Source organism: Protopterus annectens, chromosome 12.part0, assembly GCF_019279795.1.
Source record: "Protopterus annectens isolate FY-2018-M chromosome 12.part0, PAN1.0, whole genome shotgun sequence".
In the NCBI taxonomy this organism is placed as follows: Eukaryota; Metazoa; Chordata; order Ceratodontiformes; family Protopteridae; genus Protopterus; species Protopterus annectens.
This window is the reverse complement of record NC_056746.1, coordinates 87035575-87061898: the sequence shown is the minus strand read 5'-3', so window position 1 is coordinate 87061898 and position 26324 is coordinate 87035575. Positions and strand designations below refer to the sequence as shown.

The following is a 26324-nucleotide window of genomic DNA, read 5'->3' as shown; positions in this document are numbered from 1 at the left end:
CAGATTTTTATAACCTAAGATTAGTTTAAGGGGTATATGTAGGCATGGGTGTGGGTGGTCAAGCATTTATAGGCTGAGGTATGCCACAGATGTAACCAAGAAACAGCAACAAGAAAGGAGATTAACCTTGGTAAGGGGAAAATAGTTGGGAGGAAGACAGGCATCATTGGGGTGATCACCATAACTAGCAGTAGCTATACTGACAACAGAAGAGATAAAAAGTGTTTGTGCAGTGTGAATATATTCCCAGGTTGCATATGGGTATCTGCTGGGTACTCTGCTTTCCCGCCAACATCCAAAGGAGTGCACTAGATGAACTGATGATCCTCCAGGTGCACATAGGTGTGCATGCCATATGTGAATGAGTAAGTACATTCTGCAATGGGTTGGTAACCCATTTGGGATTGGCTCCTCTGTTTTATTCTCAATGAGTGCCTGCAACAACTGTTAACTATCTAAAATCACAGAATGCTAAAATAAATGACTGAATTATTAATAAAATAGTGACTGAGAACAGCAGCATTACATACAGCTGTGGACTACTCAGGGGCTGCAGTACCTTAGTTAGACAGGGTCAACAAGTAAATGAGTCAAGACTGGTCACATCTGCCAGCTTCTGTACAGTGTGAAAGGAAGACACCACAAAGACCTGTATTAGCAAGTCTCACAGGGCAGGTATCAGTTCTAAGCTCAAACTGCTCCAGAGCCTTTATTATGACTAAAGCCTGTTGTAGCATCTTCCTGTTCATTACTACCTCTTTCAAAAATGCTACATAACTTACTTTATATGCTATGTCAAAGCTGTTTCTGAGAAAAGAAAACACTTGCTTCTGGCTTTTTTTAACTGAAGTCTTCTGAATTTTACAATAACCAGCATAACTTCACTGAGTACTTCTGGTGACTGAGAAGCAAAAGTTCCACAATCAAAAAGGTTACAATACAGATGACCTGAGTGAATCCGCACCTTATACATCAACTTGTCGTGGATAGTTCCTTTGCAAAGTTGAAGCAGGGTTTGAATGCTTAAGAAACACAAATATTACTTTTATACAGGTACTGTTGCTTAAATTTTTACAATGAAGAAATTGCACCTTTAAGAAGATGCCGAGAGATACAACTATTTTTTCTTTTTTTTTACTTTAAAATACAGTGTGGTAGTTACAGCAGGACTCATAATATAAAAGAAATTAGGTCAAAGCTTCAAAATATTTAAAAAATTATGTTAAATGTATTACCACAGTAAACAAATACGCCTGAAATGTTCTTAAAGAAGCTCTAAACAGATCAACACTGATTTAGCTACATAGAACATACATCTGTAATGTTTGTATGGTTTATTGTAATTCAGATTATGCAGCTATGGTAATGTCATTCACATTCATACATCCTGCATATAATAAGGTATAGAGCTTTTCTGATACGAGATGAATACAACACGTATGAAGCAATGCAAAGGAAAGCGGAAAACTATGGAAGGTTAATTTCGCCACATCATTTGAATCCAGATGAAGTACTGAGTGGAGCTTTCCTAGGATTTGTGCCTAGAATACAAAAAAATATGCAGCATCCAAAATTTCCATGTGCAAAATAAAAATGAAGGTTGATGAAAAAATATGAATTCATTGTGGTACTTGGGTGGTCAGGAAATCAGCTGGGTTACTTCAGAAACCTTTACTCTTATTCCAATGTATACAGGTTTTATTTACAGCACAAAGTTAACTGCATGGCACTGACAATAAATTATAAAAGGCAGCAAATACAACAGTCATAGAAGCCCAAACAAGACATACACTAATGCTATATAAATGTAAATGCACTAAACTGGACATAGCCCACTAGAACTGCCGCTTCCAACTTACAAGTTGTATTGAAGTATCTCCTCTGTTTTGTACCAGTGTCCTCTTTCAACTTCTTACTGGAGAAAACTACCACCTTAGCATTTCCAATTTAATAGCGGATTACACTAAAACACTTTCACAGCTCATGGGGGTAGAAGACACATGGGTAAATACTCGGGGTACAGATGTTCCAGATGTCAATGAAAATGGAATGCTTCCCAGGTGTTGCAGATTGGCCACTGCCTAGATGGAGACATGATCACCCAAAACCCGCAGGCATAAATTACAGAGCTACACTATGGAAAAATGTCAAAGGCAATAAAGAAGAGATTATGAAATTCATGCATGTGCATGTCAAATAAGAATATAGAGCAGTGCTCAGGAAAAACACAAAAAGATGACTACTGTCTTTTATGAAGTAGGAAAAAGTACACAAAGAAATGGAAGGCAAAATATGTCCCTTGATCATGAAATAATTGCGCAAACCATTTATTGTGCAACGACAACTCTTCAAGATCAAAAAACAATTTTAAGTGCACTGCAATTAAAATAAAATAAATCCTGATAAACAGCATCAGCCAAGGCAGAAGGTGACCGTACATTTGTTTTGTTTTATAATCCATGCTGTACGTTAAATGCAACTTTACTTAAAAAGAAAGCATGATTTTACATCATGTTGAAAACAATAACATGCTGAGATAACAGGAAATGCAATTTAGAAGAGGCCAATGGAACGACATATGTACAGCTCCAAAGTGCGCAACAAAGTCCAGACGATTTACGATCTTTGCATTGAAGTGTCTGCATAGGTATTTTATACCCCAAAATATTTTTTCTTCAGGTAGATGCCAAATGTTGGAGGTGTGATGGAGAAGAAAGAGATAATTGGGAACATGTTTGTGGGAGTGCAATGAGTTAGCAGATTTTAAAAATTCTCGACAGACTACTCTGTGAAGAACACTGGGTGAAGCAAATGGTTGTAACAAGGAAATTATTCTTGTGAGCTGGAGCACAAGATCTCAATTGTCTAGACATATTAAGCCCTTAAGTTTAATTCTGTTGGCTGCCAAAAAAGCAATTATTAAAAAATGGAAATCAAAGTCTAAACAGCTGTATATTTGAGGTGCTGAACATTATAAGAGATAACAGAACGAGAAGAGGGATCCTTAGAAAAAGGGAAAGAGAAAATTAAAAAAGAAATGGAAATTGTGGGAACAATACAGGCATAATAATGCCCAGGAGGGTGATGTTTAAGGGAGGGCAGGAATTCAGCAATTTATGTAATGCTGCACTGATATTTACAAGGAAAGAAAAGATATGTGATGTATAATGTATGTAAATGGAAAAATATATGGTTTGTTTTATGTTAATATATGTTTGCAAATGTCTTAAGTGATAATTTAATAAAGGTGTTTAAAACAACATGCAGAGATAACCTTGCGGGCATGTCAACAGCACAATCAGCAAGAAACTTTCTTATTAACCTCTAAGATCTACTAAGGATGGGGAACAGCAGATTTATTGCCATCACACACCATTAACAAGCCGCCAAATTCTTTTCCACCTGCCTCATCCCTGTAAAGACTTTCTACATAAAATGTATTTCTGCCATATACCTCCTCCTCTCCCCTACCTGCCTTCTTTCACTTCCTGTGTTCTTTCACTTCCTGTGTTCTTCAGTGCCATTCCACCCTCCTCCTGTTTCTCTCTCACACGTAAACCTCATCTGTCTACAGCCTTGACTTTGACATTTTTATCTACTAAATCCATTGCTCAGACACACAGCCTTTCTTCAAAACAAGTTGCATACTTGTGACAATCCATCTCGCTCCAACTCCGAAGTGATTATTTCCTGTTTCATGTCCAGATCCTGCATATCGTCTCTTAGGATCATAGGGGATTACTAGGCTATTGAACCTAGCAGGCCTTTGTAAGCTTAGCCATGTTTCTCAAACATATTAGCCAGCTTTTGGCCAAATATGACTTTCTTTGGGGGGGGGGGTATATATAACTTGGGCATGAGTGGTCAAGCATTTGCAAGGAGCCTGTCCCTCTAATAGAGACATGGGTGCCAAACCAGGGGTAAATTTACAATTCCCATCCCCTGATCTTAAACTCAGCAACAATATCAAAATATACTGCTGACAGTCAACAGCACTTCCAGGGTCACCTGGCTGTCACCTCTTTTTCATCTGCAACACCTTAAGCATAGTCATCCAATTCTCTCCCTCAACCTCCACCCCCCCCCCAAAAAAAAAATGAAGGTCAGCAACACTGACTATCTATATTAATATTTATTGCTTATCCAAAATTTGTACAGGTAGGGAAAAGTTGTCTTTATACCCTCTCCCCATGTCATAATTGTTGGAAAATTCCTGTCTTATTCTAACAATGTCCTTACTGGTTCCCTTTGTAGGAAATTATCTTACTGTTCAAGACCTATGTAGAACAGGCTATGGCTATCTAGCACGTCTGGAATTTTAGCAAATATTTCTAATCTTTAGGGTTCTGCTAGAACACAAATATTTCCACAAAAATTAATTATGTTCAATGTTTTTCTCTCCTTTATAGTCTGAATATGCAAACATCTTGTTGCTATTCTGGACCACTACAATACTGAATCCCCTTTGTTATTACCTCAATACACTGAATACATGAGCCTTGAGGAATTTAGTACCATCTTTCTTGCCCCACCATGCTTTTTATTGCATGCCACATTAATCGGTCACATTTACCATGACTCAGCTCATATTTAGCTCATGAACACTTCAATCTCCACTAAGGCACTGTCAGATTTTTTTCCTCCCTCTCATCCTCTGAGCTCTTAAAAAAAATCACACCACTAGCCATTTTAAATTGATGCAGAATGCCAGGAAGAAGTGCATATCCCTATTTTTCAGAATTGAAGACCTACAAAAACTAGACCCCATACTATTAGTGACAATGCATCTTTACACAGCAATAGATAATTCATTCAGACTTTTACCACAAGCTATACTTTCCTCTTTTTTTTAATGACTGTATACCATTTAAATGCTGCTTTGTATTTTGCTATGAACATTGTAACCTGTTACATAACTTACTACCTTTTGTAATTTTCTGTTGTAGTTTTCAAGTTGTAACTGAAAATGGGTCTTTGTAACAACCCATCTACTCAATAAGTAAATACAATTTCTCTCACCCCCTTTATGGTATTCAGTATTACCAGAGCAACCAAAGCTTATCTTGACAGTCAGTGGATGTAAGGCAGAGAAGAGAATCTGTGCAGGATGCCAGTCCATTTCAGGATGCATACATAGGTTCATAGGTTCATACTAGGCTATCTGCCCTAGGGCATTTACAAGCCTAGCCAGAGTGTGTTAGGCTTTCGTCACCCATTTTAAATGAATTTTGCTATGCCCTTTTTCAAGGTTAGTATACTATGCCTCTGTCTAACAGTGACACAAAAGAGATACCCGGAGTAAATCTATGATATCCCATCCACTCATCAAGATTCCTCTTGAAGAGAGTCAATGAGGGACTCTGCCTAACCTGGACTGGGATTTTATTCCAGAGTGAAGGGAGCCTCTGGGTTATGAATCCGTCCCTCCAGCATGTCCTATTTATTTCAGTGCTGAGGTTCAAGTCTCTCGAGCGCGTAGCTCGATGGGATTTGGATTTTCTGAGGTGCAGCATGTCCATTAATTCTGGGTTGGACATGGCTTTATACGTCAGGCACAGATCGCCTCTGAGCAGGCGGTATGCCACTGAGTAAAGCTGGAGTTTCTTTAACAGGGCAGCATATGGCATCTGTTTGAGCCCTTTGATCCTCTTGGTGAGGTACTTTTGCGGTCTTTCCAGTTGCTGCAGGTGTCTGGTGAGGTACATCCCAAAAGGGGTATTGTGGTGAGGTACATCCCAAAAGGGGCATTGTACTCAATTATGAGGATGAGTAAAGAGGCACGATGACCTCCCCTGATCTAGATGTGAATCCCTTCATGATTAGGTGGGCTATATAAAATGTTTTTCTAACCACTTTGGCCACGTGGTTGTCGAATGAGAGACTATCAACTTGGGTCCCCAGGTCCCTAATTACTTCTTCCGTACTTAATGGATTACCATCTATGTGGTAATTTGTGGGCACTTTGTTTTTGCCGAAGGGGATGACTATACACGTTTTAGCGTTTAGCTTGAGGCCATGGCTCTGGCACCAGTTGTCTGTTTCTATGAGGTCCTTTTGTAGGATGCTTGTGTTGGCTGGAGAGTCGATTACGGTGCCCAGATTGCAGTCATCTGCAAACTTGGTCAGCCACAGTCCTTCCGTGTTAGCCTGCACCTCCGAGAAATATATACCGAACAAGAGAGGTCCCAGGATTGAGCCTTGTGGGACGCCACTTGTAACTGGTTTGGAGTCTGACATGGCTCCAGCAATTCTAACCATGTGGGTTCTGTCCTTGAGCCAGTTTGCAACCCAGCTAGTGACATAGGGGGGTTTATATTTAAGCTGGTGAGCTTATCTATAATGCCCGAGTGGGGTATTGTATCAAAGGCTTTTGCGAGGTCCAGGTAGGCTGTGTGGACCACCTTCCCCTCCTCAATGGCCTTGGTGACTGTTTCAAATAAATCGACCGGGTTTAAGAGACAGGATTTGCCCTTAGCAAAGCCGAACTGGGTAGGATCCAGGGTCTGTAGGTCCCCAATATCTTTATTTATGAGGTTCATGATGATCCTTTCCATAGCTTTGCAGACCAAGCTAGTCAGGCTTATAGGGCGATAGTTTCCAGGATCCATTGAGGCATCACCTTTGTGGAGAGGGACCACTGTTGCTGTACGCCACTCTTTGGGTACATATCCTGTAGTAAGGCTGAGATTGAACAGTAGTTTTATGTTTGGGTTTAGTTCTTCTTGGAGTTCATGTAGGACGCAGCCCGGGACACCATCTGGTCCCATTGATGCTGTGTTTTTGCTTTGGAGAGGGGCTCTTACCTGAGCATCTGAGATGTCAGGGGGGCAGCACTCTGCTGGGATAGATATTTGCCCTTTTGGTGGGGAAGGGGGGGAGAAGTTTGCACTGAACCTGTCAGCTAGGATGTTGGCAATGTCTGTGGGTTCGGTGTATTTTTTGTCATTCTGGACTAATTCTGAGCATATCTGGGAATTCCCACCCAGGTTCCTAACATAACTAAAGAAAGCCTTGTGATTATCCTTAGTGTCCTGTGCAATTTTTCTCTCGAAGCTGGCCTTAGACGATTTTATGAGTGCCCGTAATTTTTTGCTAATACTGATCAGAGATAGGCTGCTCTAAGCTCCCCACTGCCACTGGTGAACAAAGAAGCCTCCCTTTATCTAAGAAAGGAAATGGGCAACACAGGAACTTTCCAAAAGTCCAGAATACAGTAAAGCCTGTATTTGGACTACTCTAGGTCAGGAAAGTCGGGAAGCAAGGATAATTTTTTTTTTTTTCTTTTTTGCAACAGCAGGAAAATGCAATAAATATTTCACACAGGCTAGCGCACTTGAATATGTAGCCTCAACAGTTAAATGCAACAAACAGGGCAAACTTTAAAAGTGCAGGTGCAAAAACAACTTTAAACAGTTTAAAACAGTTCAAGAAGCAGAAATACTTGCAGTTTAGCTAGATCGGACAGTCACCCAGGTAGTAGCAGGAAAAAAAACACTTATCAGGTTAGCAGTCGCTCTTTTAGCCTCTCTGCTGCTGGCACCACTCTGCAGGTCCACGAGCAGCTTGGCTGAGTAGTAACAAGCGCAAAAACCGCTCCAAAGCGGGTTTTATACAGGGGGACTTGAAAGAGCTAGAAATTGTCCCAAAACGGCCAATAGACTACCAGATTCTTGTGCTGGGAACACTCTTCCAGGGATAGATAGGCTGCTCTAAGCTCCCCACTGCCACTGGTGAACAAAGAAGCCCCCCTTTATCCAAGAAAGGAAATGGGCAACACAGGAACTTTCCAAAAGTCCAGAATACAGCAACGCCTGTATTTGGACTACTCTAGGTCAGGAAAGGCGGGAAAACAAGGATTTTTTTTTGTTTTTCTTTCTTTTTTTGCAACAAACAGCAGGAAAATGCAATAAATATGTAACACAGGCTAGCGCACACGAGTGTATAGCCTCAACAGGTAAATGCAACAAACAGGACAGACTAAATTTCAAGCGCAAAAGTGCGCTAAAACTGGCTTTAAAGCAGGGGGGTTAGAAGAGATAGGAAATGGCCCAAAACGGCCAATAAGCTACAGGTCACTGGGTTGGAACCACTCCTCAAGGGACAGATAGGCTGCTCAGAGCTCCCCACTCTCACTGGTGAACAAAGAAGCTTCCCCCTATCCAAATAAGGATATGGGCAACACAGAAACTATGATACAGCCCAGAGATCAGAAATACCTGAAGACTGGACTCATAGCCAGCCTTAGGTATAGGCCAACTAGGCGGTTGCCTAGGGTGCCACTCCAGCAGGGGCGCTTTTCAGTATTTATTTAATGTAGGTAGACCAGGATGGGGGCACTTGGTGGTGTGGTGGGGGGGGGGCGCCATGGAGCCCTTTTGCCTAGGGCACCAGTTGACCTAACGCCACTCCTGACTGGACTATTCTAGTTCAGTAAAGGCGGGAAACAAGGATTTTTTTTTTTTTTTTTTTTACAGAGTAGCAGAAATTAGGTACAGAAACACAGTAAATGCTTTAATTCGGCTAGCACACTTGAGTGTGTAGCCTACCAGTTAAACTAAGCAAAAACAACTTTAAAAGTGCAAAAAAACTCAGAAATACAGGCAGGAATGCAATAAAACAACTTTGCAGAGCTTATTTAGTTAAAGAAACAGATAAGTCTATATATACAGAAAAGCAGCTAAAACACACAAACACTTCAGATGCAGTGCAACCTAGAGCACTTGAGTTGTAGCAATATTAAGGCAATTACAGTTATAATAAATGCTCTGAAATATACTCTCTCTATATATTTTTTTCCCTTTTTTTGAAAGGGAAAAAGGAGAACCAGAAGGCCTTATCAAATGTTCTCTCTGTATTAGGTAGAATGAGCTAATGACTCTAGACTGGGAGGAGTGTCCCAGATCAGATTTATAGTAGGGGCGGGCAACTGCAAAGCCACTAAGTATAAGAGTAAGACACCAACTGGGAGGGAGGGGACAGACGGTAAGCACTACAGAAAACAAATGAAAGTTTTTAAACAGATAAAGATTTGTAAACATTCAGAATGCTTTTAACTGCAGACAAGTCAGTTACTTGTGCAGATTTTTTAATAGGAATAAAATACACTTGAAGACTAAAAAGCAGACAATAAAAGTGCTATATATTAATGGTTAGAAACAATAATCTTTATAAATAATAAAAAAAAAAAGCAGGATACTTATATAGCTCAGCTAACTGTTGCGGTCAACAACTCTCATCCACTCTGCTCAGTGTGTATAGTGTACACATCTAGAGACAAAGGGGGCCATTAATTCAGCTAACAACATGCCTTTGGGAAGAGAAGGAAAACTGCAGCACCTAGCAAAATCCACACCGAAAGTATGCTAACTCCAAACAGAAGATACCCCAAAAGGGAACCGAGCTAGAAAGCTAAGACCTGCGAGAGACCAATGTTGACCAATGCACCATTCAGTTAATAATGCATATGACATTTAACAGGTCTAACTTTGTGAAGAAAGTCAGTAACTCTAGGAGTAGCAAGGCTGAAGTGGATGCCCACATAGTGAGTACTGTGATTACATTACAGTAGGTACTGGGGGGATTAGCTGTTACTAGCAGGTCCACTGAAAAAAATAACTTGTGCCTGGTGGGTCTCCATGGTTACAAATAAATTCTTCCAGGTACTTCAGGCACTCCTGCAGTATGATTTGCTCGGACATCTGACCTTGTCAGTGGTGTTTTCCTCCAGGTATTTAACAGACTAGTCTTTCAGGAAATTCCACATCAGACTAAATTTCTTTCAAAAGTTTATAATTTCAGAATAAAAGAAAAACACATGCTTTGGTCACTCTCTCTTCCAAAAACCAAACTGGGAATATCACAGGTTCATAGGTGTATACTAGGCTAACAGCCCTGGAGCCTTTACAAGCCAAGCCCCCAAAAAACTGCCCAGGCGCCATGCCACCTGATGTTAGTTCAGAGTGGCCCTATCCAGTAGGAAAAATGGAATGATCCCTGGAGTGAAGTTTCTGTTATCCATCCACTCATCAAGATTTCTCTTGAAGAGGGCCAGCAAGGTGGTTTTAAAGTTACCAGAGACACCCAGTGTATTCCTCATTTCACATCTGCCGTCTCCGAACACGCACTACTGTGAAGCTTCGAACACGCACTACTGTGAAGCTTCGAACACGCACTACTCTGAAGCATCTGGCACACACTTCAGCAGCACTTTCTAAAACATCCCGTTCAAGAACTCAAATCACCTCAAGTCGCCTTCTTTTCGCACTTCCAAACAAATATTAAAACACTGAATGCCATCTTTAGCTCCTATCTCCTCCTCAGCAACGGATACCTCACATCCACAACAGATTTCCAGAATGTCCTTTACAAAGATTCCACCAAGTAGTTAGTCCTAACATCCTAAGCTACTTATGTCTACAGTGAAGGCCATAAAATCATGCATCATCCACCTCTTTCCTTATCTGCTAACAGCTTTCATTGAGGTGGGCAACTTGCACGATTTCTTTTATAAATAATGCAGGAAGCAAACTTCAACAGCCCACTACTTCCCATCTTTATCCAAATTCCTGAAAATAAATCTTATTCTGCTGAAAAAAAAAAAGAAAAATATCCAACAACCATTCAGTAAGGCATCTTTTGACACACTTGATATCAAGTTCATACAAAAATTTGACACCTGGCAATAACTTGCTAAAATCAACAAAACTGTCACAGCATTCAGGATGGCACAACTGGAGAGGTATTAAATATGGACATACAAAGGCTAGCCTGATGGCTAGAAGTCAAGGCATCTGTCTGTCTGCAGGCTAAAGAAGTACAAATAATGGTCCAATCATCTGAGGATTGCTCAGGGAATGAAGAATTAAGAATATATTTAGTTTGCTTTCCCCTCGGGACTCGTATATAGGTTAGTCCCCTTCACCTGTGATCCCACAGATATTCCTGATGGAGAGTAGAAATATGGAGATCAGTAAATGGCAGTCATGGCTTTACAGGGTTCTGAAGGCAGATGGGGTTCACCGTGTCACTGCAGACTCATACATATACAAACACACGCGTGTTTGTGTGTGCACGCACATGCATTTTCACACACAGACACAATGTTTACTATCACTTGACAGAATTGAAGTTGACTGAAGCTCAAATGATTGAAAACCCACTTGGCTGAAAACCCATTTCAAAGAATCACAAATCAAAGAAAAAATATATACTACACAGTTCAAAAATACAAAAAAGGAAGGTTCCCCAATGGGGCACTTATCTGAAAAGTGAAAAAGTGAAGCAACAGTACCAACAACCCAATCTAGATCAGTCCAACAGACGCATGACCTGTGTTTGGACTGGGGGTTAGACAGTCTGAGGTACTCTTGCATACATCTGCTTATATACCGCGATGCATACAAGCTGAGGTCACGCTTCGAAAGGTAAAGCTTTGGTCCCCCAGCCGGATGTCAGCGGATGAAATCCCATACTTTAAGAATACTGCAGCAGTGATTTCATTCAGGACATCACCATGTACAATGAACACGTGTTGCTGTAGAAACACAAAGATGCATAAATTTAGGGGCATGGCATGACAGGAGGAACTGTCGATCCATACAATCTTCTAGACTCTCATCCCCAGCAAATCCTATTCTCAGAAATGACATCATCATATCCTCCTCTTATACCTCTATACTTTTCTATTGTTTGTAATTCAGTGAAATTAAGTTTCAGTCAAGTGGTTTCCAGTCAAATTGTTTCAACCATTTTAGTTTCAGTCAACTGCAATTCTATCAAGCGATAATAAACCTAGACACAAATACATACAATACATGTGCATGCTCACAAGCTAAAAGTCTCAAACTCAGACAGGCGCAAGCATGCCCACACACACACACACACACACACACACACACACACACACACACACACACACACACACACACACACACACACACAGTTTGTATACTTTCAACTCCTCTTAGTGGTGTTGAAACCTGTGTGTAACGATGCACATCTGTACTCATGTACTCACCCCTACCCTGACAACTCTCAGGAAGTGTGTGTCAGAAATGACATCAACACCTGCAGAAAGTACAGAACAGCAGTGCTTAGTCCATTATTACTTAGTTTTGTATGAGTAAGCATGACACTGTCTGCTTTATCACATCCATCTAGTCGGCCTGTCCTTGTTCTGAGTAACAAGCCCATGTCATCAGCAGCGCAGAGGTGTCCTCATTCATCTATGCTAATAAACCAGCATATGTCCTGAGTATGGTTACCATGTAAGTGTCACACACACCACTGTGACCAAAGTCTATGGAAAATTTCAACACATTCTTCAGAATGTGATACATGTGGATTTCTCTACTAACAATGCATCTTGGCTTGTCCCACCTAATGTGCTCACCTCTTTCATTATCTTCATTTCATCTCCAAGCCTGTAGGTGTCAGTATAACAATTCTAATCCCCCTTTATTTACAATTGTTTTCACACCCTTGACTTTCCTGCTACTTGTAACTTTACCTGGGTCCTACTGTTGTCTTCAGTACTCTCTCTGATGCTTGCCTAATTAGTGACCGTGTGTGCAACCATTCTGATAAAGAGGGGAATATCCATGAACAGCCTCATTAACTACAAGAGAATTAAAAAATAAATACATTAATAATGTGCCTTTCAAGTTAAAACAGTAACCCAGATCTTACCCCATTCCCGTCCATACAAGCATTCAGCAACAGATGACTCACAAACACTTGTGGCATGAGTCTAGTCAAACTTTCCCACCTCCCAGTGATCCTTTTCTGGAGAAGTAAATAAATGCATCAATAACGTCTACACCACTGTCGGTGTCCCAGTGCTTTGAATTCTGTATTACACAGCTCAGTCTCATTTGCTGTACAGCTTTTGATGACTGCTCATAAGGTTTCTTTCTAAACTTCTCTCTTCCTGCCTACAACCAATGCACTGAAAACATATCCGTCTGCCTGTCTTTGATCTTCATGCAGTACTCTCCTCATAAAAGGTACCATTCACAAGACAACCACTGCCTTGGACAAACTAGGACACCCGCCTTTACTACCCTTCAAGTTCTTCCTCAAGTTTCAAAAATCCTTTATTAGAGGTCGTCCCCCCTAACAATCTCAGCAGCACTCACACTCAGTTCTCATACTGGATGTAGCAGTCCTTCAGGTGAAAAAATGGCAACCTCCACATAAGCAGCTCACTGAGACCCTTGATTAACACCATGCCCATGTCCACCTCCACATAAGCATCTCACTGGGATCCTTGACTAACACCATGCCCATGTCCAACTGCATATAAATAGCTCACTGGGACCCTTGATTAACACCGTGCCCATGTCCACCTCCACATAAGCAGTTCACTGGGACCCTTGACTAACACCATGCCCATGTCCATCTCCACATAAGCAGCTCACTGGAACCCTTGACTAACACCATGCCTATATCCACCTGCACATAATTAGCTCACTGGGACCTTTCATTAACACTGTGCCTATGTCCACCTCCACATAAGCATCTCACTGGGATCCTTGACTAACACCATGTCTATGTCCAACTGCATATAAATAGCTCACTGGAACCCTTGACTAACACCATGCCCATGTCCACCTCCACATAAGCAGCTCACTGGAACCCCCTAACACCATGCCCATGTCCACCTCCACATAAGCAGCTCACTGGAACCCTTGACTAACACCATGCCCATGTCCACCTCCACATAATCAGCTCACTAGAACCCTTTATTAACACCATGCCTAGGTCAACCTCCACATAAGCAGTTCACTGGAACCCTTGACTAACACCATGCCCATGTCCACCTCCACATAATCAGCTCACTAGAACCCTTTATTAACACCATGCCTAGGTCAACCTCCACATAAGCAGTTCACTGGAACCCTTGACTAACACCATGCCCATGTCCACCTCCACATAATCAGCTCACTAGAACCCTTTATTAACACCATGCCTAGGTCAACCTCCACATAAGCAGTTCACTGGAACCCTTGACTAACACCATGCCCATGTCCACCTCCACATAATCAGCTCACTAGAACCCTTTATTAACACCATGCCTAGGTCAACCTCCACATAAGCAGTTCACTGGAACCCTTGACTAACACCATGCCCATGTCCACCTCCACATAATCAGCTCACTAGAACCCTTTATTAACACCATGCCTAGGTCAACCTCCACATAAGCAGTTCACTGGAACCCTTGACTAACACCATGCCCATGTCCACCTCCACATAATCAGCTCACTAGAACCCTTTATTAACACCATGCCTAGGTCAACCTCCACATAAGCAGTTCACTGGAACCCTTGACTAACACCATGCCCATGTCCACCTCCACATAATCAGCTCACTAGAACCCTTTATTAACACCATGCCTAGGTCAACCTCCACATAAGCAGTTCACTGGAACCTTTGATTAACACCATGCCTATTGTCCACCTCCACATAAGCAGTTCACTGGGACCCTTGATTAACACCATGCCTAGGTCAACCTCCACATAAGCCGCTCACTGGAACCCGTGATTAATACCATGCCTAAGTCCCTCTGCAGTTTAACTCTACATAAGCTTTATTTCCTCCTGCACGATGCTCTTGGGACCCCAGCAACTTCAGAAATACTTCCTCTCTTCCTTATCATCTGTCACACTCCCACGACTGGCTACCTGCAGGATTCCTGTCATCTGAGCATTATTTAGCATATTATTCCCAACCAGCTCCTCAAAAGGCAGTGTCTTTTTTGTTTCAATTCATGTTCTGACTGCCTCCGTAACACAGCTAAAAACTGTTTGTCTACTTTCTTGTCAAGAAATTAGTGTCATATTGAAAGGTGCTGCAGTCTGTGATGAACCAGTAGTAATCAAAATAACAGTAAAATTACCTTAGTCTAAAAGTGAGGCAACACTGAAATTCCTAGAACACAAAAAGACAGTAAAAGAAAGTACTGTCAGCTAACTTCAACAAGTGAATCCCTTATCCACAACTACTGGGAAGTGACCATTATATCTAATGTACAAACGAACCATATCTGCATCATTGCTAATCCCAATTATTTGTGGAAATTATGCCTGTGTAGTGGACATTTCTTGTTATATTGTCATTATTATGGTTATCTTTTATAACATACATCCTAACAGTTTACTGCTGATGAGTCTCGTCTATAAACAGTTATTTAGGCCACGGCTATAAATGCAAACCCCCCCCCCCCCCACAAGACTAAACTGAGCGAGTACCTCCTCCCATTTTATGAAGGCCATAAATCTAATAGTGAACGCTTAAAGCTACCCAGCTAATCATATTTCCCTGTTTTGGACAAGAATCCTAAGTGCAGGCTGAGATGCTTTGCAAAAAATACAGCTGAGAAGTACTTGGTCTAGTTTGCTTTTTAGACTCCAAAAACAGTGGTCTTATTTGTGCTGGACATTATTCATTTATTTACTTTTCGTGTGAAGGAAAAGTACACCACAGTGAAACACCCAAGTGTTCACAGCCATAATTGATGGTTTTCTTTTCCCCAAATCATTTGAAATGTAGGAGCACCACCTGCCTACATTACAAACATAAAATTAGAGAGTTTAAACTGCAATTAAGTTTTTGATACATCACCTGGAATAGGTTGGACTGAGTTTACATGCATGTTTAAATACACCAGAGGATAGGCCAAAGCCTAGTTTCAGCAACATTAGTAATAAAGAAAATTCCAATGCAATGACAAGAGGGCATCCTTTACAAACAGTAATACACAAACGTCTCCAAAATTAGATGTAGCAAGTTATAAAACTGTATAATTGCTCATTTTATGCAAAAGAATACTGTGGTAGCAGAAACGCAAGAAAGGGAAAAATGACATGTGTAGGCATTACATACATCTAGCAGAATATCTTCATTAGTCAAGTACTTTGTTCAAGAGGCTGAGTGAGAGGAATCGCCATTTACTTTTAAACTGCACACCTCATCAAGCATACCAAAATGTATCAGTACGTAACTGATTGCTGTCTGCATGTCTCGTATTGTGCCTAAAAAAAAGAACAACATTAGTGCCCCTATCTTACTGGTGACCCCATCAATATAAAGAGTGTGTAAGGAGCTTTCTGGAACACTTTTATAAGGTGGGAAAAAAACTCTGGAAGCATTAAGAAAAAGCATGGATATTAAAAACATTCTTTTAATACCCAAGAAAATACGCAAGAGTTTTTCTTTCACAGCATTCTGTCAATATTATCAGTATGGAAAAGCACCTTTAGTCTATAATGATGTTACAAACTTCAACAGCGGTAATGGAACATGGTAATGGACACTGTCGTTCACAGAAAAATGTGTAGCTTTACTCAGTTACTTCTGGGCACAGAAAGCAAAACTAGTAACAAAAATGTTGGCGGAATAATGAATTTGATATATTTAACCTGAATAAAGTGGAAAACCCATTACTTTCAGCTACTTAAGTGTTACTAAATTATAAGTTGTTAGCAAGCTAAGGGCAAACATCCTTCAGCTGATCTTTTCTTGTTTTGTTTTTGTTAGCAGGTTTGCGTTATTTATCTTGTGGTCAATAAGGTCTCTCTGCATGGCATATAAGAATATTATAGACTTCAATCCTCTCTTGCCTCTAGTGCCTGTTAACACACCAGATTCTAACTGAGACTAATGTCCATGAAAGTTTTAAAAACCATTTACTGTTGATCTAGAGAAAATGCTTTCAGAGGGAACGGTACATCCAATCACCAGCTGTCCCTGTGCATTCAGGGCCTAATAAATCAAAGCACAGGCAGAGGGAGAGAGAAAGAAAATGGTACACAAACACTGACACTTGCCACTGCAGGAGGGCTTGACCCCATTTGCTGCTAATATATGCAATGTAGTTGAAAAACAACTTGAATCTAGCCATTACTTAACTGCTTAAATTAGTAAACAAGCCTGAACCTTCAAGTTTATAAAGCCTGTCTGCGCACACCCTAACAGCAATGCCTCTTAGCCTGTTCACAATCTTCAACACAGCACACTTCTCACTGTTCAAAAGACAGACACGCTTGCCTGAATGGCTTAGCACATTCAGTGGCAGAAGAAACTCAGCTGAACAGTTGATGGATAAGATCAACAAACTCTTAAGTCATAATGGAACCCATAATTTCTGAAAGGCCATTCATTTCAGCTTGCTGACATTTCAATTATCCTGATGAGGTCAGAGAAGTCTACATTCCATGAATCGTGCCTTAATGTTGTATTGGCCAGCATTCTGCCCCAATTTTTCATACTCATTTATTCAGGACGGATAAAAAGCCGATACTTGCCTGTAATGATACCATTTTTCTCCAGCGGTTCCTGCCAGCTAACTTTGAGTGATGTGTCCAGGATTTCTGTGAAGCTCAAGTGTCCCACTGCTCCTGGCCCTAAAAAGTTTCCAAAACACAAAGTTTTAGAGGTCTAATACAATTCAACTGATCTCACAAAAGTAATTTATCTACGTTGTAAGTGAACTGATCTCACAAAAGTAATTTATCTACATAGTAAGCAAAGGAAAAAAAAAAAAAAACAGAGCAACCTGACCTGGCACATGAACTACCAAACCTGTCTGAAGCAGTATATTCTACACTGCTGCAATAAAAAAGCTATCATTTATGAATGTGCAACAATGTTTTTATTATGTCTTACTTTTGCATGCGTCTTACACTGCAGCTGTGTTGGGTTTGGGTACATTCAAGGTTACAGCATGCATACTATAAATCAGCTGTGTTGGGTTTGGGTACATTCAAGGTTACAGCATGCATACTATAAATCAGCTGTGTTGGGATTGGGTACATTCAAGGTTACAGCATGCATATTATAAATCAGCTGTGATGGGTTTGGGTACATTCAAGGTTACAGCATGCATACTATAAATCAGCTGTGTTGGGTTTGGGTACATTCAAGTTTACAGCATGCATACTATAAATCAGCTGTGTTGGGTTTGGGTACATTCAAGGTTACAGCATGCATACTATAAATCAGCTGTGTTGGGTTTGGGTACATTCAAGGTTACAGCATGCATACTATAAATTATTCAGTTTGCTGTCTAAACAAATTCACAAACTTGTATCTGTTTTCTTTGTCATGGAATAGCTGTTCTTAATACACTGCAGTGTAGTTAAAACACTTACTATTCACTGTCTGACAGCATTTTGACGCCTTGGTGGGTGACCTTGAATCCAATATATTTTTTTTTGGGGGGGGGGGGTGGTGGTCCAGGATCACTATACGTGGAATTTAAGAACATAATATCACACTGCTGTAGCACAAATTCAAATATTCAGTTTCAGTTTTATGCAAAAAAAAAAAAAAAAAAAAAAAAAAGTGTACAATTCATGTCAATAAATACAATGGAAACACCTATACTCTGAACTTCAGACTCCTTCCAGATATTTTAGTCAATGATTGTGAATAGCCATTACTACAGAACAGGCCATTAATGCACTTTCCACGGCCAAAATCACTGCATCAGTGGGCCATGATAACATCCTGGGATGTTTAATAAATAGCATGAGACATGACCTCTCTGGCCTACTTGAATCACTTTTCATCTGGAGCCTCCAGTCAGGTTTTGTGACCATGGAGTGGGAGATGGCTACAGTCATTCCCCTGAACAAAGGAGGTCAAACCACTGATTCGGGTAATTAAAGGCCTATAAGTTTTACTAGCCTTATATGCAAGGCCATGGAATTAATCATCATGGACATGATAAATGAAGACATGGGTAACCTGCAAACCCTGGACATATCACAGTTCAGCTTTATTAAAGGAAGGTCATGCCTTTAATATCTGGTGGACTTTTGAAGAGGGTCACCAAAGCATTGGATGAAGTACGACTGAGCACACAGACTATCTCGACCTGGCCAAGGCTTTTGATACAATACCCCACTTAGGCATTATAGAAAAGCTCACTAATTTAGATAATAAACCCTTTTATCACCCACTGGATACCCAACTGGCTCAATAATAGGACCCAGGAGGTCAAAATAGGTGAGGCCGTCTCCACCAAAAGGCCAGTCACTAGCGAAGTCCTCTAGGGCTTGGTACTGGGTCTGCTCCTTTTTGTCATCTATTTATCTGACTGCAAGCTGGAGATTATCATCAACTCCCCTGCATACACTAGCATTCTTCAAGAAGGTCTATCTCTGACTATTAAATGATGCTAAAGCCATGGTCTTAACCTAAATCCTAAGAAATGCAAAACTGTACCCTTTGGGAAATCAACCATCCCAGATAAATACCACATTGGTAATATACCACTAAGAGTCGACCTAGTGGTCAGGCATCAGGGTACACACAGACAGAAGCCTTATCTTCGACCACCATGTGGTCACAGTGATGAGGAAGTCCTTTTATATTGCGCAACTTATAAGGGCATAGCATCTCGGTTCAAAGAAGCCTTTATCCCATTGTACTCAGAGTACAATGTTCCCGTTGGTATTTAGCTAACCAAGCATATGCAGCAACTAGAGCAACCTCAAAGGTTCCTTACAAAAAGGATACAAGGCATAACAGACCTGCCTTATGTAGAGCACTTAAACACATCCACAGACCCCACACTTACAAATCTCTTACATATTCATAATTGAAAGAGCTCTAGAAATACAAGGTCTAAGGACTTGAATTTTGTCTGTGACTAGCACACAGATGTGTTCCAGACAATGTCCCTCCTATGGAATAGGCTTCCAATCCATGTGAAGCCAAGTTCTTCTATTACCCAGTTTAACCACAACCTATACATGCAGATAGGGAACAGGAAATTTACACTGGGCCTGGCACCCATGCTCCTTATAGACAGAAGTAGCTTATAAATGCCTGGCCCTCAATATCCTATTTGAATGCAGAACATTATTCTTCTTTTGGGAAAACTTGGCTAGGCTTAGATAGGCCCCCTGGTCGTTAGCCTAGTAACAGTCTATGAATCTATGAATAGCTAAAGACCACTGTTGATATGCTAAATGAGATCATTACCTAGTAAGGAAAGCTACAGTCAGAGATAGAAAGGGTGGCATTGTTTCCATAACTCATATTTTCTAGAAGCTTCTTTTATCTTCTTTACCCTGACCTCTAGTGAACCCTTGTCCACTGACCATCAGTTGTATCTCTGAACAACTGGTCTGTTTTTATTATGCATCCTATTTGCACTACTGTCTCATGGGAGCATTAGCTGCCTGGCAGAGGGTCATCCTCTATGCAGGCAGGGGTGTTATGATCCCAGCCCAATACATCTCTCAGCAGTAAAAGGTGTGTATACTGATGAATCTGGGCTTGGCCATCAGAATGTTCCCACATAACAGTGAATCCTCTGCTACAACACAACGTGTGATTGAGCGGGCTATAGTGCCCACTGTTGAACCCTTTCCCACTGTACCACAACCTGGCGTCCAGTAGACCACAGTCACAAAGCAGGTCAATACCACTTTACTCCACAAGGGATGAATGAGCCAGCACTGACCTTTCACTTCTATCATCATAGGCTGATCCCTCCAGTAGCCAGGCTGCCAGTTGAAACAGGATAAACTGTGATGCAGTAACGGTTTCATCCTCTGCATCAACATAATGGCTTAGAGGAGTTTCTTCTACATCACACAAAAGCAGATGCAAATATTTTTCATAAGGAAGCATTTCTTAAGTTTAGATTTTTAAGGATTCCTACAGAGATATTGTGCATATCAGCAAGAAGAGCATCTTGAGTACAAAAAAAAAACAAAAATAATACACATAAAATAACCACCAAATGTATAATGTGATCCTTAAATCAGGAGGAATAGGAAGCAGTCCAAGCTCAAGTAATGGTTCATAGGAATATCAAGATCAAAATCATTAAACTTTTTGTTTTATCTGGTACCAAGAATATGAAGGGCGCAATTAATACAACATGGAAACGGTTACCTAGGGCACCTGGTTATGCTTTCACATCTCGTTATTTAATTAAGCAGTTAAATCTGCGCTGCCAGACTTGTAGGAGGCAAATGAGAGCAAGAATGCACCGCACATTTACCCTCTTGCACCTGTTCTCAGAAATGTAAGTAAATGTAATGCATGTGCTGGGAACAATTGAAATATTCTATACTGTGATGTCAAGCCAGCTGTATTGCAGTGCTATTTAGCACCTCACCGTTCTTATATCTCCTAGAACATTAACAGGTTAGTGATAATTATCAAAAATGTCACTGTATATTCTTTTGCCTGCCAGAAGTCTTGCTACATATTTATACCTAGACCAGTGCTAAACACCAGATGATGTTGCATATACTTCAAAACTGCCAAGCTTCTTTGCTAAATATTCACAGATTCTGTGGGTGAACCGTACCACTCTCTCACTTTGCATGCCCCATGGTTGCACCATGCAATCTCTCACTGTGCAAGCCCAGTGGTTGCACCGTGCAATGTCTCACTGTGCATGCTCAGTGGGTGCGCTGTGCACTGTCTCACTGTGCATGCCCCTTGAGTGCACCCTGCACTGTCGCACTATGCATGCCCTGTGGGTGCACCATGCACTGTCTCACTGTGCATGCCCTGTGGGTGCACCATGCACTGTCTCATTCTGCCTACCCCATGGGTGCACCATGGACTGTCTTCACTGTGCATGCCCCAAGGGCACACTATGCACTGTCTGACTGTGCATGTCCTGTGGGTGCACCATGCAGTCTCTCACTGTGCAAGCCCCATGGGTGTACCATGCATTCTCTTGTTGTGCATGCCCCGTGGGTGCACCGTGTACTGTCTCACTGTGCATGCCTGTAGATACACCATGCACTCTCTCACTGTGCATGTCCTGTGGATGCACCATGCACTCTCTCACTGTGTATGCCCCGTGGATGCACCATGCACTGTCTCACTGTGCATGTTCCATAGATGCACCGTGCACTGTCTAACCCTCCATGTGTTGATGATGTTGCTCTTGTTTGCCTTGTCTACAAAGAAGTGGATAGCTACTGAAGTTTGTGAAGACAAACTGGGATACAGCAGCACAATGTACCCCAGATCAACTGTCCAGGTAGCACAGTGAATTTTTGCATGTTAGTGCCACTCTGCCCTTCTACTTGCACTGGAAAATGGACTGTTAATGTGTATAACTCTACACTTTTATACCTCGCTAGCTGGATTGTGCACAAGGAACTTAAATTCAGGTTGAATAGTATCACAATTTGTGGAAGCAAGCATGCAGAATCTATGCATGTCTGTCAACTGTCTGCAAATTTATAACTACAATACATCTATTAATTGTATATAGCTGTACACTGTCCTTACTGAATGGGTGAGGTCATGACTGATTAGGCTGCATGAACCTGTTCACTTTCCAACTTTAAGAAATGGTAAATAAATACAATCAGTCTGTCATCAGGATACGTAACTGAAGTTCCAAGCTAGTGTGTGGGGGAATCATTAAAGCTCACAAACTTAACACTGTAAGTATCATCATGAAGTCCTGGGTTTGATTCCTCTTTCTTTCTCTCTCTCACCCATTTGCATAACATATGGCTACCAAAGTCATATGTCCAGATCAGTGTCACAGGTTAAAAAAGGTACCCAATTGCAATGGTCTTATCCATTCAACAGAGGTGAGGTTGAGTTGGGGTAAGACAGCATATACACAGAAGCAACAAGCTGAAATGTGGGTAAACTGAGGAAGAACAGAAAGCAATACAAGCTACAAAGCCTCAAAACCAGCCCACCTTAATACTTGTGAACAGGTCATGTCAGTAACGACAGAGAACAGAATGATGGCATTTTAAAAGGCATGTTTACTAATGCATGCACGCAGCTCTGAAATTAATTTGAAAAACATGCAAAATTTTACTGTCATATTCTATTACTTTCTAACCTGTTTTATTAACCCAGCTAATTTCCTCAACCCCATTCAGAATTCTCCATTATCCAAGTTTCTACCTCTCTGGTTTGTTTATCTTTATGAGATGGTCTTTACTTTTTTTTTTTGTTACTATTATTACTCGTTACACATTCTGCATTCTGTGAGCATTACTGGGGAGTTTTATAAGTGAGATGAAGCATACATTTCTTTTGCTTACAAGAAACGTAAGGTTCTATACAAAAAGAACACCAGGCATAACAAACCCACCTTATCTAGTCTCCTATAGATTTCTGAGGGGTGATCTATGCCACACTTACAAATATTCTACACATTCAGAAGTCAGAAAGTACCAGAAAGACAAGGTCTAGGGACCTGAATTTTGTCTGTGACTTAAACAGAACATGCTGGAGAGACAGGTATGTGTCCCAAAGACAGCCCCTCCTATGGAACAGGCTTCTCATCCATGTGAAGCTGAGTTTGTTTATTACCCAGTTTAAGTGCAAGCTAGACCAGTGGATGGGAATAAGAAATTTACACTGGGCCTGGCACCCACGTCCATTATGGACAGAGGTAGCTTATAAATGCCTGGCTCTCGATGTCCTGTTCAGATACAGGACATCATTATTCTTTCAGTAAGTTCATAAAGGCCCCTCCTCCAGGTTATTAGCCTAATAACAATCTATGAATCGATAATATAAGCTGCTTTAGACGTAAACCGGTCTATATTAAAATTGTGAAAGCTTTCTTTCACGAATACAAAGTAATCAACACATAAATGTCGAACTCCAAATACAGTGAAGGAAAAGAAACATGAAAATCACAACGTCGAACGTATGCCCAGAAGCAACATCGCCACACAGGTAAGGAAAACCCAAAGTAACAAACCTAAAGCAAAACACTATTTAAAACGTTTTTGCAGGGGGGGGAGCCCCCTTGCACCCCCCACAGCCCCCCTACTTAAATATACCAACTCCGAAACTGCACTACAGTGGGGAAAATGATTTATTTCCTCATACCCACGATCACCCTGCTGGCCAAAAAAAGGTCGTTCGACATTCCGGATTCGCTTTTTTCGCTCTTCGCTGTAGTTTGAGTTCGACATTTATGTGTCAATGAATGTGGATTTGTGAAAGTAAGCTTCCATGATTCCAATACAGACCCGACGTAAACACATTTATTAATTTATCACTTAAGACAAATGCAAACCAAATATTCATTAATAGAAAACAAACCATATTAACATTTTTCCATTCACACACATTATACACCACATATTTCTTTTTTACAGCTATCATCAGTCCAACATTACATAAATTGCTGTTAAACCTCACATCTCCTTCCGATCATTATTCTACATGTATTGTTCCCACGATTTCCATTTAATTTCTATGCAATTTGCTCCTTTCTTTTTCTTAAGATACCTCTTTCAGTTCTTTTATCTCCTTTACAATATTCAATATTTCAAATAAAGTTGGTCTAGACTTTGATTTACATGTTTTATAATTGTTTTTTTTTTTTTTTTTGGCAGTCAAAATAATTAAACTTAACAAGGCCTTACTATGTCAGATCCTGTGTCCCATCTCAAAATTATTCCCCTAGTTTCATTCATTTGCTAACTCACTATATTTTTGACAGAGTACTCTGTAGGGAATGTTTAAAATCTGCTAGCTCATTACACTCCCAAAACATGTTCACAGTTACCTCTTTCTTCCTGATTACACCTTCAAATTTGCCATCTACCTGAGGAAAATTATTTGAAAAAGAACAACAGAAGCCACGAAATAACTCCAAGATCACTTTACTGTGCTTCTTGTACCTCAGCTGGATGCTTTCCAGGAATAATTCTAAACACATCAAGCAGCTTATTAAATGCCAGTGCCAATTACTGAACAACCAATCAATTGATTAGACACATTAATTAAATACCTTTAATTACATTCTACCTTACACAAAAACTACAGCCAATTTATGCCTCAAATTATCTGCTGTTGTACAGAGTTTTGAAACCATTCTTTGTAAAAAGATTGAAATTGAATATCTGAAGTTTATTAAATCTGACAAGCAGTTTAATTTAAGTAAAAATGAATGGTTGTCCCTAAAGACGCACTGCAATTTAAGTGAGCAATACATCTTTAGACAAGCTGATAAGGGTGGTAAACTGGGTGGTGATGTCTGCTGTGCTCCTGTTGTGGTTTGTTCTTTTACATTTCATTTGAATTTGAAACATTCTTTGAAGCCTGCTTGGGATATAAAAATACTTATGAAAACTTCCACTCAAAAATTTGAAACCTTCTTACCTTCATTTCATACTTTGGAGCAATACATAGGTACTCCATTGTTACCTTATAAATTGCTTTTACAGTCTCTCTTCACAATCTTTTCTAACCTGCTCTGACTGACTCTTACAGTTAGTTGGCAATATTTCACATGCTCCAATAATTACCCCTATTTTAACAGCAGCTTCTGTTCCAAATTCATGTAAACAAATTTCCAGAGCAGGTCTTTCCCTTGTAATCCCCTATCCCTTTCTCTTTGCTTAAACTCTAATATCAATCACTGGTTGGGAAGGCAATCCTGAGTCTGCAAGTCCAAAGGTTTTCTTGGCCTCATCACCAATACTCTGGTTCTTTTGCCAGTTTTCTCCAGTGAACTCCAGTCCCTTCTTGCCTATTGTCTGTACTTCCGGTTGCAGTCATCCCTACTAGCAAAATCTCCTTTCTTCATTCTCATGTTGGTTTAGCTCTTGGAATACTTGCTGCTGCTTTATGAATATAATGTTATGTATGGTTGTTGTATCCTATTTAAGGATCTGCATCCAAAATCCCAATCTCTACTTGTATATTTAACTTCCTCCCTGCTTCATCATCATCCCTTTCCTCTTGGAATTCCATCCTTCAGATTGTACTATATGTATATCAGCCTAGCCTCAGCTGTGTAGCTCTAAAATAACCATTCAAATCAGGTTGTCCCAAACCACCTTGTTCTACTGGAAGAATCAACATACCCCACTTACTTCTTGCTCTCTTACACTCTTGGATAAATTCCTTCAAATATTTATTAGTTACTGTCCACAACTTCCCCGGGTTGTCAAAAATATGTCTGATTTGTATATAAAACTAAAGGGACTAAAACATATTCATTGCTTGTATTTTACTATCCATATCCACAAACCAAGTGCATCCAGTTTCTTTGCTTTTGTATTATCTTTTTAGTCTCTTCCCACATATCCTTAGCTACTATAACAGAATCCTTTTTAATCCATAGCTCTAATTACGTCATCTTATTGTGTCCCCATAAATAGCGCTGGTGTTGAACCAAATCGTGTGGGTAAATAATTCATGGCTATAGCCTTTGTTTTATCTTCATTACTTTTATATCCTGAAAAGACTTGGAACTGTCTCAGAATGTTCCACAACACTGAGATGTCGTTTTATGGATTTATCAGGTACAAAATATCATTATCTACAAATGCAGCCACCTGCTCTTCAGT

General features: G+C 40.5%; 1 protein-coding gene across 1 annotated transcript in view; it reads right to left on the bottom strand.

Moving 5' to 3' along the window:
- The window catches only part of SDK1 (sidekick cell adhesion molecule 1), a 2805673-nt gene that overhangs the window by 611025 nt on the left and 2168324 nt on the right, over positions 1-26324 (bottom strand). The window contains exon 19 of the mRNA XM_044089098.1: positions 17304-17402. Within this exon, the coding sequence (XP_043945033.1) occupies positions 17304-17402 (99 nt within the window). The remainder of the gene's footprint in view (positions 1-17303; positions 17403-26324) is intronic.